Source organism: Geospiza fortis, unplaced genomic scaffold (assembly GCF_000277835.1).
Source record: "Geospiza fortis unplaced genomic scaffold, GeoFor_1.0 scaffold171, whole genome shotgun sequence".
NCBI classification, from domain to species: Eukaryota; Metazoa; Chordata; class Aves; order Passeriformes; family Thraupidae; genus Geospiza; species Geospiza fortis.
Window position 1 is genome coordinate 3,843,102 of NW_005054313.1, and position 13,770 is coordinate 3,856,871.

The window sequence follows — 13,770 nt, forward strand, 5'->3', positions numbered from 1 at the left end:
ACATTAGGAGGGAAAGGTAAGATTCACTGATGAGAGGAACAATAGTGGATCATTTTAACAGGCCCTTAGGCACAAGCTTAGCTGTGCAGGATGCCTAGGCTTTTGAACAAAATTCAGAATATTCTTTGTCCTTGCTTCATAGCAATGGTATTTTCAGACTTAAATGTCCCTGCTCACTTTACCATGCTTGCTTTTGTCATGACTGACCAAATCTGGCCTAAATTATATAAACTTGTGGAATTGGTAGTGTGATATAAGCTAAAAATGTGCTAGACAGCACTAGAGCTGTATTTTTTCCTAGAGATGTCAAACATGTAATTAGTTTAGTTACTAACTTGGTGATTAAAATTCAGCAGTTGTTTTATGGATAAATTACATAAAGAACTGTGTAGGCACACAGTTTGTGGTGATTGGGAGTGGGGCTGGCCCAGCCTCATCCCCAGTGGGCACAGCTGTGAGCAGCACTGACAGCAATGAGCCATGGAGTGCCCAGGGGCACTGACCAACCACACAGGGAACAGAGGGCACACAGGTGCAGTGCATCAACATGGGTGGGATGAAAGGTGTGGCTAAAGAACAAGGAGGACTGATGCTTGAAGCCCTCTGAAATTGTATGGTGTTACTCTGTGTATTGTGGCTCTCTCAGCTGCAACAGAACTGTCTCTTATGGAGTTGGAAATGAGGTAGGTGGACTAACAAAATTTTGCCATCTAAGTTGCAATTTAAGATAGTTCATTATTAGTACACTCTCCAAATTGGTCCACAAACATTCAGAAATCATGGTGAGGAACAGGAAAATACTTTGTTTAAATTATTTGTGAATTTGTGGAAATAACACTTTCAGGTAGTTAAGTGCTGTTGCCTCCTGAGTTTATCCCATTCCACTGTTATGTGGGTACATGTCCTAATTAGTCACTGTAGTGCAAGCAAGAAATTTTATAGAAACATGTATGTCAGTACTTAGTTTTTGATGACTATTTATTTAGAAAGGTATCTCTTGGGATTTATTTTTGCAATGCCCACAGCAGTGTGTTTGTGAGAGAGAAGTGTGAGCAGTGTTGAAAGTGCTATTGTTGGTTCATTTTGTGCTCATTCTCTTTTTGGACCTGCTTAGGGTCCCCCAGCACAGTTTGGGTCAATGTTCCCTACAGGTTGAGAATTACAGTACTTGGGAATATTTAAGAAACAATCCCCAGTCATGTGCATCATTAAAGGACTTAACAGAGGTGAAGAATTCCTCCAGGCCTTTGTGTAGGTTGTGGTAAGAAACCCACAAAGTCTAAATGGAGCCTCCCTAAAAGCTTGGCTTTGGCTGGGTGCTGTTCAGTTTGTGTCTGTGTGAGGTGGAGAGGATGGTGACCATTATGGTTCCACAAGGAGCCGCAAGGACCTGGCAGCATGCAGCAAGCTCCAGTATCACTGCTGACATCACTGTGAAGGGTGAGAATAATCTCCTTGTTTTGCAGGTGCAGAATGTGTGTTTTGGTTTGCTCAGGGTTGTGCAGGAAGTCTGGTATATGGAGGAAACTTCTGTGTAATGCAGTTAGGTTGTAAAATGATCCTTCAGCCTGATTGTAAATGTGTGAGAGGCAAAGGAAGAACATTATGAGAAAATATCAATATTTAATATCCTGCCTTTAATAGATAGAGAAAATAAAGCATGGCTTACTGGGCTACATTACCATGTTCTGCTGAATTGCTGCCGTTGAACTCAGAAAAATATGAATATAAAATATTTGTCATTTTTGGAGATGGAGTGCTAAATCCACTACAAGTTAAATTCTAATAATTTGAGCAAGATGGAAGCTGAGGCCTGCTTTAAAATATACAATTAGTGAAATTCAGGGTTCCCTGGCTTTCATGAGGCTTTCATGTTGGTTGATCTCTGTAAAGGAGTTGCAGGACTACAGAAAATAAATAAATGTTCCTTGATGGTCTTTGATTTAAATAGTGCTTACACATAGGATGTAGCTTTACCCACTAAAAAGAGAAGCTGCTTTTCTTGACAGCTGAAATTATAAAGTACCATAACATTGCAGAGTAGAAAACAGAAAAATTACACAACTTAATGAATTGCCTTTATTTGAAGTTAGTGTGTAATTAATATTATTTAGAAAGTCAAAAAAGAGAGAAATCTTTTATATAAATCAAAAGTAAGGCATTCAACTCAGCTAATGAGTTTTTGTTTTCTAATCACATAAATCACTGTACATATTATCCCAATGTATAATATCAAATTGTATTAACCCTAACATTCATAGCAAAAATTGTCAGAATATTTAGTGGTTTACTAATTTTTTGGTGAAATTTACTTACAACATTTAATTATTTCAATCACATATTCTATTGCATGTCAGAGCTTGAAAATGCATTATCAAGTCTTGTAATAAAGTCCATATTTTTATGCATCTAATTTTTTGTGACTAAATTAGAACTGTTTGAATTAATTTAAATTAGCAGAACATTTTAGGTAAAAGCATCTGTTGTAGGCAGATCCTAATTTAGCAATATTATAATCAAAAATCATTGCATATATTCTACTTGCATTCTATCAGTTCATGACTTACACCTGATGGATGCCATACAGGTTTTTGTCTCACAAGTTGGTGCATTTCATTTGAATCGTGTTGTGTGCCCATTAGCAAGTATGATAGTGCAGTTTGAAAAAATTATTTAGAGATTTAATCTTTTCTATTTTATCACAGTTAGTTTTTGCTTTCTATGATAAATATCAAAAACTTTTTCAATACTTTATAAAATCAGAAGAATTTCTTCTTTGTGTGCTCAAAATATTTGCTGTCTCAGGTAACATATAGGTAGATTTTCCTTCTTTTGCCTGTACTGGAGTGTAACACCAGCAGGGACCATTTACATTTTTTTTCTAATTTTTTGCTTTGGATTTTTGAAAAACAACCTGTTAATTATGAAAACTTTAGATTTGTATTAAATGAGTGTGTCTTTGATGAACCATTGCCATTAAAAATGTAGCTGTTGGAATCAAGCAAGGCATATTCCAGGCACTGCTGTTTTTCTAAGAATAGAAAGTCAGTACATTTTTGTGGTTGCCTCTGACCATTAAGACTGGAGGAAGGTTCTTGGAGAGAATTTCTAGCCAAGCCATGTACAGGTAATCAGACACTGCTCCTTTTCTTGCCACAGGGAGGCTCCTGCTTGGGCAGAGGAAAAATAAAATTATCATTATGAAGGCAGGGGTAGCCCAGGCTTCTCATTAAATGCTAAGCAGAAAACATCACTGTTCGTATACAGCTGTGATATAATTACTGTAAAAGATTGCAAATTAAGGCCTTATGATATGAAAACAAACCCTTGCTCACCTGATAGTACTGGATATTAACTGCTTTTTGATTGTAGCTTTAAACTGGCAAAGACTATTTTTGGGGTTATAAAACTCACACATAGTATGTTTTTTTAAAAAAGGATAAAAAGGCAACACATGCACAGTTTTGCAGTTCATCAGTCTATTTTCTTATCTGCAGTTACTGTGAGATGGGAGTTTTAAAATCTGGTCAATTTGTGGTAAGCACTATATGACCACCCCTTTTTTTTGAGACTGAATTAATAGAACCGTAGAGGTTTATCTGCATCACAGGTGCAAGCTAATTTATTGAAGCTGTGCACAAAAAATGTGTCTGTAAATAAAAATCGATTCTGGAAAGGGCCTTTTTGGGTAATTTTATTGGTGGCCTCCTTTCCTTTTTACAATTGCTTCATCACCAGGACAGATTCATATTCAGTGCAGTCCCAGAGAAACATCAGTCCAGATGCAAGTCCTCCAGAAGGTACTTAAAAGATTGCTTTTGTGCTCAGTGAATTAACACAAGGGTTTCTGTAGCTCCAGTCCAGAATCTCATTCCACATTATTCTTAGAATCAAAAATGTTGCAACTCACAGGACAATGAGGTTGGCTGCTCTCGAGTGCTCCTGTAAGAGTTCATTCAGACGGACTTGGCGGTAACTCTGATTAAACACACCAGGAAAAGAAAAATATCAGTCAGGTCAGTGATCCTCAGCTCTGGTGGCTTAGGGACTTCCACACTCCCCCTTGCCTGCAAGATTTTCTGCTGCTGCTTTGGCAGCACTGGAAGCCAGGTCTGCTCTGGGGTCCAGAGTCTCAGCCATGGCAGAATATGAGGCTAAGCCACACTTTTTGATTGGTGTAGTTATATTAGGGCCACTCCAATGGTTCACTCCTGTGTAAGGTTTCCTGGGGATAGGGATTATTTTTGTACTGAACTTACTTTATGAGCTCAAATCTTCAATATTTTTATGGCTTAACCACAAGTCACAGGGAACAAGAGACCAGGGAAGTTTTATGTAAGATAGATGTATCTTAACTGATTTTGTAAATTATTTTCTTTTTCCCTAGAGAAAGTAAAAAGCAGATTTTTCTCCATTCAGATCTTAAGTTTTCCTTCTCTACAGAAATGTCACTGTTCTTGTACATACTATATAGGTAAGAACCTTCATAATGTAGCCAGATGTTACCTCATGAGAATCATCCTATAACATCACCCTTTATCTGTGCTGCCAGGTTTTTCTGTTAAATTGTAAAGGTGTTCTAATGTCCTCTGTAAAATTCCCAGAATTGCCCTACTTCTGAAGATAAGAGGCATGTCTTTCCAGATGTGTAAGCTAAACTTTTTGTTGCTGTTCTTGTTTTACAGAGTAATTTGGTATTTTAATATTGCTGACTCTCTTCAACTTTTGAGGAATTTTTCTTTTTCCTTAATTAGTGACCTAGACAGGACTAAGCTTAATCACGTATTTTTTTCCTGTTGTATCCTCACTAGTTCTGCATGTGAGTGTCTGTGATTATATTCCTGTTATCTTTTATACTGAGGTGTTTAAGGGCTCTGACTCTCACTTTTTGATAATTTAAGGTGAGAATAATTCTAAGGTTTTCTGCCCATAGCTGACCATATAACCTTATGCTGCTTTTCAGCTCCATGATGAGGGTAGCACAGTGAGCAGTCAGCCTGCAGTCAGTAGTGTAATGTGTTATCTTAAATCATCATTGATTTCTGCTTATGTTAATATGCCAGGCTGTGACTTCTGGCAGCTCTGAGCTCAGAGTTGCAATCCTTGCTCTGTTGAGGAAGTTACCAGCATCATAAAGTGGAGATAAGTAAACTCCCAATCTACTCAGGTTAATTCCACAGGAACCATAACTAAAATTGCTAGATTAATTCTCTGTGAGTTACAGGAGATCTTGTCTCTTAAGGGTGAAAGAGTTTGCATCCTTTTGTCACTGGCCTGATGAATCCTGGTGGTTCATTGGTAAAAAGGTGTTTTCCCAACAAATGTAAAGAGCAGACTGGGCTGTAATTCACCCAGTGTATCAGCCAGCATCTGCCTTGAAGTTCCTCTGAGCTGCAGGAGAGCTTCTGCATGGTAGACTGGTTTAGTATTCACTCTGCCACTGAGGTAAGAATTCATGCTCAACCCTGCCTTTGGAGAAATTTCTAGCTTAGTTGAAGTGTCTGGATTCAGTTCTAAATGGCCCAAAGTGATGAATGTTTGGAACTGCACCCTTGAAGAGATTCAAGCTCCAGAACAGTGGGACCATTTAAATAAACCTCAGCAGACCCAATTAGCTCAGGCTCAGTGCAGTAACTGTGGCTTCTGGTTCAGAGGTGGTTTTCATCTGGCTGGCTTTGATGTGGGCAGAGCTTCTCATCAGCCTGGAAAATACTGTGTAAACATGCCAAGGTCTGAGAGAGCTCAATAATGCAATCATAACACACCTCTGCAGTGTTTACAATATAAATCCAATCTGTAAATATCAAATACAGGTTTGTACACGTCGTGTTTTTAATGCCATATCTGCTGTTTCACTTTTTCTTACTAATCGCTTCAAACATCTGGAGGGTAAGAAAAGGTAGATATGTAAAAAGTAGGCAAGGCTTTACCTTCTCCTTGAATGCTTCCAGCTCTGCATCTGTAATTTTCCATGGAGTCTCTCGCTTTAATTTCTCAGCAGTTGTCATATCTTTGCAGCTTTCATGGAGGCGATATGGTTCAATCATCTCTTCAAAGAATTTCCAGCTGAAACAGGAATTACAAAGGAGGCCTTGCTGCAGGGTATGAACTCACTAACTTATTTCACAGTCACTGTGTATGACGGGCCTCACTGATAATAATTATAGCTGAAAAACATGCAAAATCTTTAACTATTCTTTGCTACATTGTGCCCCAAGTTATAGCTGTGCCAGTTCTGTATGTTTGGGTTATTTGAGAATAATTAAAAGGTTATTTGAGGATAATTAAACACTGCATTTAGCAGAGAATTTTCTGCATTGTATAGCAAAAATACTGAAATGAATTTTACACTAACTGCAAACTGCAGTAGATTGGTTGCTAATATTAACAATGAATATGGGTCTCCTCACAAATACTGAACATTTTATTGTTTCAGCAGTGGCTGGACCAATCGCCTCACTGATACAGTTTTAATGCAATGGATAAACAGGTGATACAAATTGCCTGTTACAAGGGGCTGAAGGAAACACTGTAGGATTTTTGCTGTATGTGGGCTCAGAATTGTGTTCAGATTTTCTCTCTAAATTTCAAGTTGTTTCTTGAACTTTTGAATGTTTTCATCTGGAGAACCTTATTGTCCTTCAGTACTTCCTTGCTTGCCCATTGTTAAAAACTCACAGAGACCTCAGGGAGTTTCTTTTGTGTGGGTGTGAGTGTATTTCTCAGAGCTCTTGGTGCTGACATGCCTTGTTGTGAAGTGGCAGACTGGGAACAGGCTGGCTTTGGCTGTATGGCCAGGAAACCAAGAGATGGGTTAAAGGCTGTGATATGCAGCATTTAGTGTTGCTGTTGCTAAGTTGTCATTGTTTTTCAACATCCTCACTGTCTGTTTCAGTATGTAAAATAGTGATAATCCTCTTATTATTCATTAAATAGATGGGGTGCCAGCTGGAAGAGAGATACTATGGTCTGTCTAGCAAGTGTCTGGCATATAACTCACTTTTTCAGTTCAGATAGTGCTGATCCAGCAAATGTGTGTGGCTTTTTATGTTAATGCCAGATGTTAATTCTTTTTGATAGCTTTTATTTATGTATGTAAATATTTATTTATGTATGTAAAATCACTGCATTGTACTGGAGGAAAAACAAGATTTGTATTGCACAGTTCTTTATATGATTAAAAGATTTTACTTGAGAGATCAAGAGAGCACTAAAAGGGGACTTTAGGTATCTAGTTATAAAAATTTATATTCTTTAGTTGCATTTCTTCAGTCAAAATCTCCAATAGACCATAGAAACTCTGGTGAGTCCTATATTGTTTTCGCAAAGTTGTGTGTGTGTGTAGAAATGGAACACAGAATGATGAAGAGCTTAACCTGGCATTGCACTTGAACCCAGAGGAAAGGCTTTGGTTGGAGTTGAGGGATGGATGGAAGAGAGAACAGCAAGGGGGCACATTTTCAGAGGAGCTTTAAGACTAAGAGCAGTACTGTGAATTGAATTTAGGATTCAGGTATCCCCTGAACAGCCTGCTATATACTTTTTTCTATATTAGCAGAACAAATAGATGATTTCTATGGAGATATGTTTTAGAAAGCAAGGATTTTATGTTTTGGTTTGTTTTTTTAATTTAGCTAACACAGTTGGAGGTGGAGCTTTTTGAGCATTGTTTTACCAACTTCCTAACCTCTGCTTAAGAGCGTTAATTTTTAAAACTATTAAGCCTTCATTATATCTGAGTGATAGGGGAGCATTATAATATTGACGTAATGGGAGAGAGGAAGTATGCTTGTGTTTGACCAGAAAAATGCTATGAATTTATTGTAAAACCCAGAAGGCTGAGTTGACAGTGATGGCAAATTTACAGGAGAATTTTGACTGACTGGAGTCTATTGCAACCTAAACAAATATGAGAATCCATCATAAAATGTAAAATTTAGTGGCTCCATAAGTATGGTGTCTAATTAGTCTTTACAACATAAAGAAAAAGGCTGCACATTATTTTGACCCTTTAAGCTGTGATTGTTAAAAGGTTTTTTTCCTGCTTTTGGTACTTAGAAAATGATTACAATGAAGTGACAGTGCTATTTTGTGTTGTGCTTTTTTTTTCTCTTTTAATTTTCAACATAAAATAAATAAGCTCTAGATAAAGGCTGGCTGCTAAATAGTGGATTTGGTAATGCTTCTTACCTTTCTTTGTTGGGCTTTATATTGATATCACAAATGATATTAATATCAGCAAATTTTATTCTGAATTTGCTTAGGAGTGAAGCCATCCTGAAAACAAAAGAGAGAATGTTTTATCACTGTACTTTGGAGTGCCTTATATCAAAGAACACTTGTAAATGAATTAGACAACTACATTTTATATCTTTGACTATATGACAAATTACTTTAAATGCTTTAGTGTTTCAATTTCTAATTGCAGAACTGGATTAATGTGATGGCTGTAGCATAATTAATTTAATGATTGATGAAAATCACAAAATAAAAAGAAATTAATAGCAGACAGAGGGCAGGGTGTTTGCATTTTGGGAAAACAATGGTACTTTAAGTATTCTCAAAGGCTTGAGTTAGAAAGGAAGAATATTCAATATACAGTAGGTCAGAATTCTGCAGTACTTACAGATGGCTTCTGTTACTCTGTCACTGTCAGAATGCTGTGGATGGGCTTTTACAGTACTGGTAGTGAATGTGTTGGTCAAAATTTGGTCCAGAAGGTCCAATGCTTAAAGAATCTTCATCTTTTTTCATTTATGAATTTATATTGATCTACTTGCATGTTGTCTTTACACATGTTCATAAAAAAATAATTTGCTTTTCTGCCTTTCCTTGGCAGAAGGAATAGTTTATTGGTTTTTGTGTGTTTGCATTGAAGATAGAGAGGTTTAATTAGGTCAGTTTTGCCCTTGTTTGAACCATGGTTGGGATCTTGTGGTTCTTCCCCACACCTCCTTCTCCCACCTCCTTTTTTGTTTCTATTTTTGGTGGAATAGGTAGCTTTGGATTTTGAAAAGGTCAGAGAGTTCCTAGGAGCAAACCACGGTAGAAATACATATTTGTTTGTGACCTGAGAGTTTACTCTTTCTTTTAATGTATTTATATAAAAAGAACATACAGCTTGTATAAACCTTGATGTCCCTGGTGGCAATCTCTGTTTTGAACATGATAAAGAGCCAAATCTCAACTTCTGTGAAGTTTTTAGTATTTGGGAAATTACCTGTTAGTAAAATTCAAAATCCTTGGCTGAAATTGTACTTGGATGATTTAGTATTAGATCTACCTAGGGAAGGGGGGAATCACGTGGCCCAGATTTGTCTCTTTGAAGGCTTTTGCAGGTGGCAGGTAGGCCATGTTCTGAGCAATGCTGGTGTTTAGGTAGCAGTGCAGACACATAATGTTTTCCTGGGGACAAGCTGTGTCTTTGTCAGCTGTCCTGATCGTGCTGGTTACTCTGGCCTTTGTGGGACAAGCAGGGTAATGCAGGTGTCAGAGCTGCCTCTGTGGAAATTCTCATGTTTTAACAAATCCCATTTGGTGTGAAAAGTTCCTACTTCCAGCAAAATCAGGTGACTAGGGGGTTCAGGTTCAGGAGCCTGCTTGCAGTCCTGAGCAGCCAAGACTGGGCAGACTCTGGACAGGGGACAGAGAACACTCCCCAGCAGGTCCTTGAACAGCTCTAGGGCTTTTTTAACCCAATTATAAGGGTAGTTTGTGCATACACTTGTGAATCTCTTCTGCAGAGGTACATTAACTTTAGGATACTGTTTAACACCAAGGGCACCACAATGGAGTAAAGTTTATTCTATGTGTTCCCTTTTGCTTTAAGGGAACACCCTGTGGCAGCTGCCTTTCCAAAGCACTGTGTTGTAATCCTAGTGAAGCTGCTGATTCTAACTCCTGTCCTTGCACCCCTCTCACTTGTTTGCCACTGGAGTTTTGGCTGGACATGTTTTTAACTCTCTGCATGGTGCTTTTGCTCTTTGTTAAGCAGTCACTGACTTTCATCCCAAACTGAGCTGCTTCCACTGGTGCTGAAATGGCTCTGCCTGTAATGTGTGAAGTGCTTAGGAAGGAAAAGTCCTACATGCAATGGTGATAAGAATAAATTTGTATTAGTACCTTTCATTTGCTCAAAGGCAAATGATTATGAAACGATGATTATGAAATCTAGACTTTCTTTAAAACACTGAGTAAAATCAACTTGGCCTTAAAGTTGATTAACTTGCTCTTTAACTTCTTTATATTTTACCACAGTAAATCACATTTATGTGAGTTATCTGTCTATGCTATTTGCATCTGAGAACTTCATGTGCAATTTCACTTCCTGTTACCTGGACAATCTCATGTAAATCCCATAAAAGTAATTATATTCTCGTTAGAGAGTGCAGACTGCTCTTCTCTTCAGAGAAGGGAATGTGAGCTATTAATGGGAAAAAGTGCTGGATGTGAGTTTCCTTTGGTAATCACCATTTGCAGAGCCTTAAGAGCTATGCCATAAGCTTAACATCTTTCAATCAAGTACATTTTTTTTCATGCTGCCCAAAGTACAACAAACCAGTTGTGCTGAAAATGTCTCACCTTCCTGCTGTATATGCATTATATTCAGCATCAATTCTAATTCTTTAAACAAGTGAGACAAACAAAGTTATATTTACACTAGTTTTTCCTCTTCAATCCTATTGACTTTTCCTCCAGTGAAGATCCTTAATTTACAATTCTTCCACTTCTTCCTGATAGTTAGAATGTAAGGAATTAGGATTGTTAGACCTGGAAGAACACAGAAAATTGGAGGAATGTCAAATTAGTGCATTGTATGGTAAAATTTCCATCTTTCACTTAAGCAGTGTTGGATGTAAGTTAATTTTAAAACATTTAATCCTGACAGAAAATTGATTATGTAAGCTTAATAAAAACCAGTTTTGTGCAAATTCCCAAGTCTGTTTTTATATTTGGTAACAGAGGAATCTCTCTCTCTGTGATTCTTACTCAAATTCCTTACCTCCATCATCGAACAGCCACCAAATGTCAATTGTCCCTTTTCCTTGCTTCTTTTTAAATTGAGTGCTAGCTTCTAGCAGCCTCTGATTGAATTCACCCACATGCATTGACTGTATGGTGTTAATGGTGCTCTCTGTAATGAGAAAGAAAAAAATGTGGAAGGATGTCTGATAAGTGAGGCAATAAGTAGCTTTAGGGAGCCAAATGGAGGGAAAGCTTCAGGAAAATGAAGTGTTTCTGACATAATTTCTAGCCTTTAAATCTGAAAAAGAAGGTATAGAGTAGATGCTTTGGACTTTTAATTTTCTCATACACACAGAAACCAAAGCTTGTGTAACACATTGTTACTAGACTATAGCATTTTGAAAAAGGTTACCTGACTATTTGTTCTCTGTCTCTTTTTAGTTACCATAAAATTCACTGGGGCCTTAAAAAGCCACTGGGAAATATCTGATAGATTTTAGAAGTAAATGTGTCATTTTGCATCATTTACAAGCTCATCTGTGTTGTAAAATACAGAGCTCCCTGAAAGGTACAGAGTGGATGCAATGAGCTGATGGGGTGCAGGGGTAGTATGGGTGAAGCTGGAAGTTAGAGAACACAAGCACATATAGCTGTTTCCCTATGCTGACATGGTCACTGACAAGTGGAAATAAATTTTGGTTCTTGCTGTTTGCTTGGCTGGCTTGAAAAGATGCAGTTTCAACTCTGTACTAACAATACCTTCTCTCATTCCACCTTTTAAAGCCTCTGGCTTTATTACTGCTTCTCCTTCAATGATTTCAAAGAGCTGGTGTCAGAGCAGTATTTTAAGTGGAACAAACAGGCTTCTTTAGAGGTTTTACTCTGATCTGCAAGGTTCTGAAAATGCTTTGTTTGGTTTTCCTGTGTTTCTGGAGTGTGTACAGGATAGTTCCAAAGCAGTTACTGGCTTTCCTCTACAGTTCCAGCATCTCTGCTGGGAGATGGAACAACTCTGGGGAGTATGAACATCAAAACAAAACAGAGAGGTGGGGCTATTTATTAACCCAATCTATCTAATACAGAGAGCCAAAATGTGTAATATGTATTTACTTTATGCATTTCTCAACTAAATCAAAAAGGGAAGTTGAAACAGGGGTAGGCACTCTTGGAATTGTCATAAAAATATGTTCTACTGAAACAAAATCAACTGAAGCCTGCCAGCTGAAGAATAATGGTATTTTATGTTCCCAGTCTGTAGCTCTTCCTGGCACCTGTGGGAGTTGCATGCACAGCCAGATGTAATTGTCTCTGCAGGTGCAAACTCTCAAAATACATGTCTGTGTACAAGCATGGCTTCAGGTGGGTCATTATCATTACAGCCCAGCAGTTGTGAAATGAGACCTTAAATTGGGTCTGTATCATTTCACTATATCTGAAATATAATATTGACTTCATCACCTACACATCAATGTGTTAGTTATTTGACAGTATGCTGCGTGTGTACATTCAGTACTTTTTACCACCTTCACTTGTGCATTCTTATGAAATTATGCTTAGACTACAGAGCAGTTGTGCTATTTTTACCTGTTTTTCAGCTGTGTGCTGAGGTGTTGTGTGTATATTAAGTAAAGTAAGAATGCTTGTTCCCTGCCTATTGTGCATATGTTTTCTTTAGAGAGGAGGGAAAAAAGCTTAAAAGCTTTTTTCTGTTTAAAAGCTTAAAATACCCTATTAAAAAGACAAAAACAACCCCAAAACCCCCTCAACCAACTTGTTCTGAATTCCTCAAACTTGAATAACCATGTTCTGTTTTAGTCAAGTAGCAGTGAAGGTAAGCTGAGCTGAGAAGTTTATCTAGCAAGTGGGGGTGCTGCAGACAGCATGTCCTCTGAGCAGAGGATGTCCCTGTGCTGCGTTACAGGCTTTGGCCACCACGGTTTGCACAAGGGAGGTTCTGTTCCAGGGGCTTCTGTGTGGCTCAGGAGTTTTTGGCTTGGAGTAAATTCCAGTTTTCATGTTGGTAAAAGTGTGATGCATTGAAGGGTTGGAGATAAGTTGTCATTTTGGAACTTACCCTTTGTTTCGTGTTTTGAGATATTCAGTGTGCTGGCTTTTTTGAAGAATCCACAGATACCCCTTTTTCCTTCTTCAAAATCATTTTCTTTAATGGTGGCTTCGAGTGCCAATCTCTCCTGCTCCAGCTTCTCTAATTCCTCTGTATATTAGAAAAAGTAAGAGAACTGGTAAGACATTGCTGTTTTTTTAAAATTAAATCCATTACTGAGCTAATGGCGATGATGTAATTGGTGTTGTGGTACTTTGTAGACAATGTAAAGCTCACGGTATGAAAATTTCTTTTAAAATGCTTTTTCTTTGCAAACAAGTAGGGAGAAGTAAGCAAAATTCACCTCTGGAAGCCCTAGCTTGGGGTGCCTGTGCCTACAGCACTGTGTTGTGCCAACAGCTCTCAGGTTGTCTCATCCAAATTCAATTCAGTATTATGACATTTTACAGTTGCATGAGATATTATATACTGAGTTATGTTTATGGATGTTTAGTTGGTTTCTTTAGCCAAGAATTTGAAAAGACATAAGGAAAGCTGTTTTCCTACACTGAGGAAGCTGAGGTATTTAGTTCTAGCCTGTGGGTCTCTTTTCTTAGAACAAAGTCTCATGGTTTGTACTTTGAGATTCTCAGAAATACATAAGGATCCTGAATATGCAATTATTCTCCATGTAGAAATATTCATTGGTTTTTTTTAAGCATTAGTTGCAAAGATATAAGATTTAGCCAATTAATTTTGTA

General features: G+C 37.7%; 1 protein-coding gene across 2 annotated transcripts in view; it reads right to left on the reverse strand.

Moving 5' to 3' along the window:
- Positions 1–2,442: 2,442 nt before the first annotated feature.
- SLC12A1 (solute carrier family 12 member 1) overlaps positions 2,443–13,770 on the reverse strand; it is a 44,751-nt gene continuing 33,423 nt past the window's right edge. The window contains exons 21-27 of one of the 2 annotated variants that reach the window (XM_005419638.1): positions 13,040–13,180; positions 11,003–11,134; positions 10,659–10,770; positions 8,191–8,277; positions 5,931–6,066; positions 3,911–3,978; positions 2,443–3,167 (exon numbers count right to left, since the gene is read on the reverse strand). In XM_005419638.1, the coding sequence (XP_005419695.1) occupies positions 3,032–3,167; positions 3,911–3,978; positions 5,931–6,066; positions 8,191–8,277; positions 10,659–10,770; positions 11,003–11,134; positions 13,040–13,180 (812 nt within the window). In that variant the 3' untranslated portion in view covers positions 2,443–3,031. The remainder of the gene's footprint in view (positions 3,168–3,910; positions 3,979–5,930; positions 6,067–8,190; positions 8,278–10,658; positions 10,771–11,002; positions 11,135–13,039; positions 13,181–13,770) is intronic. The other variant, XM_031055881.1, reaches the window with a different exon arrangement.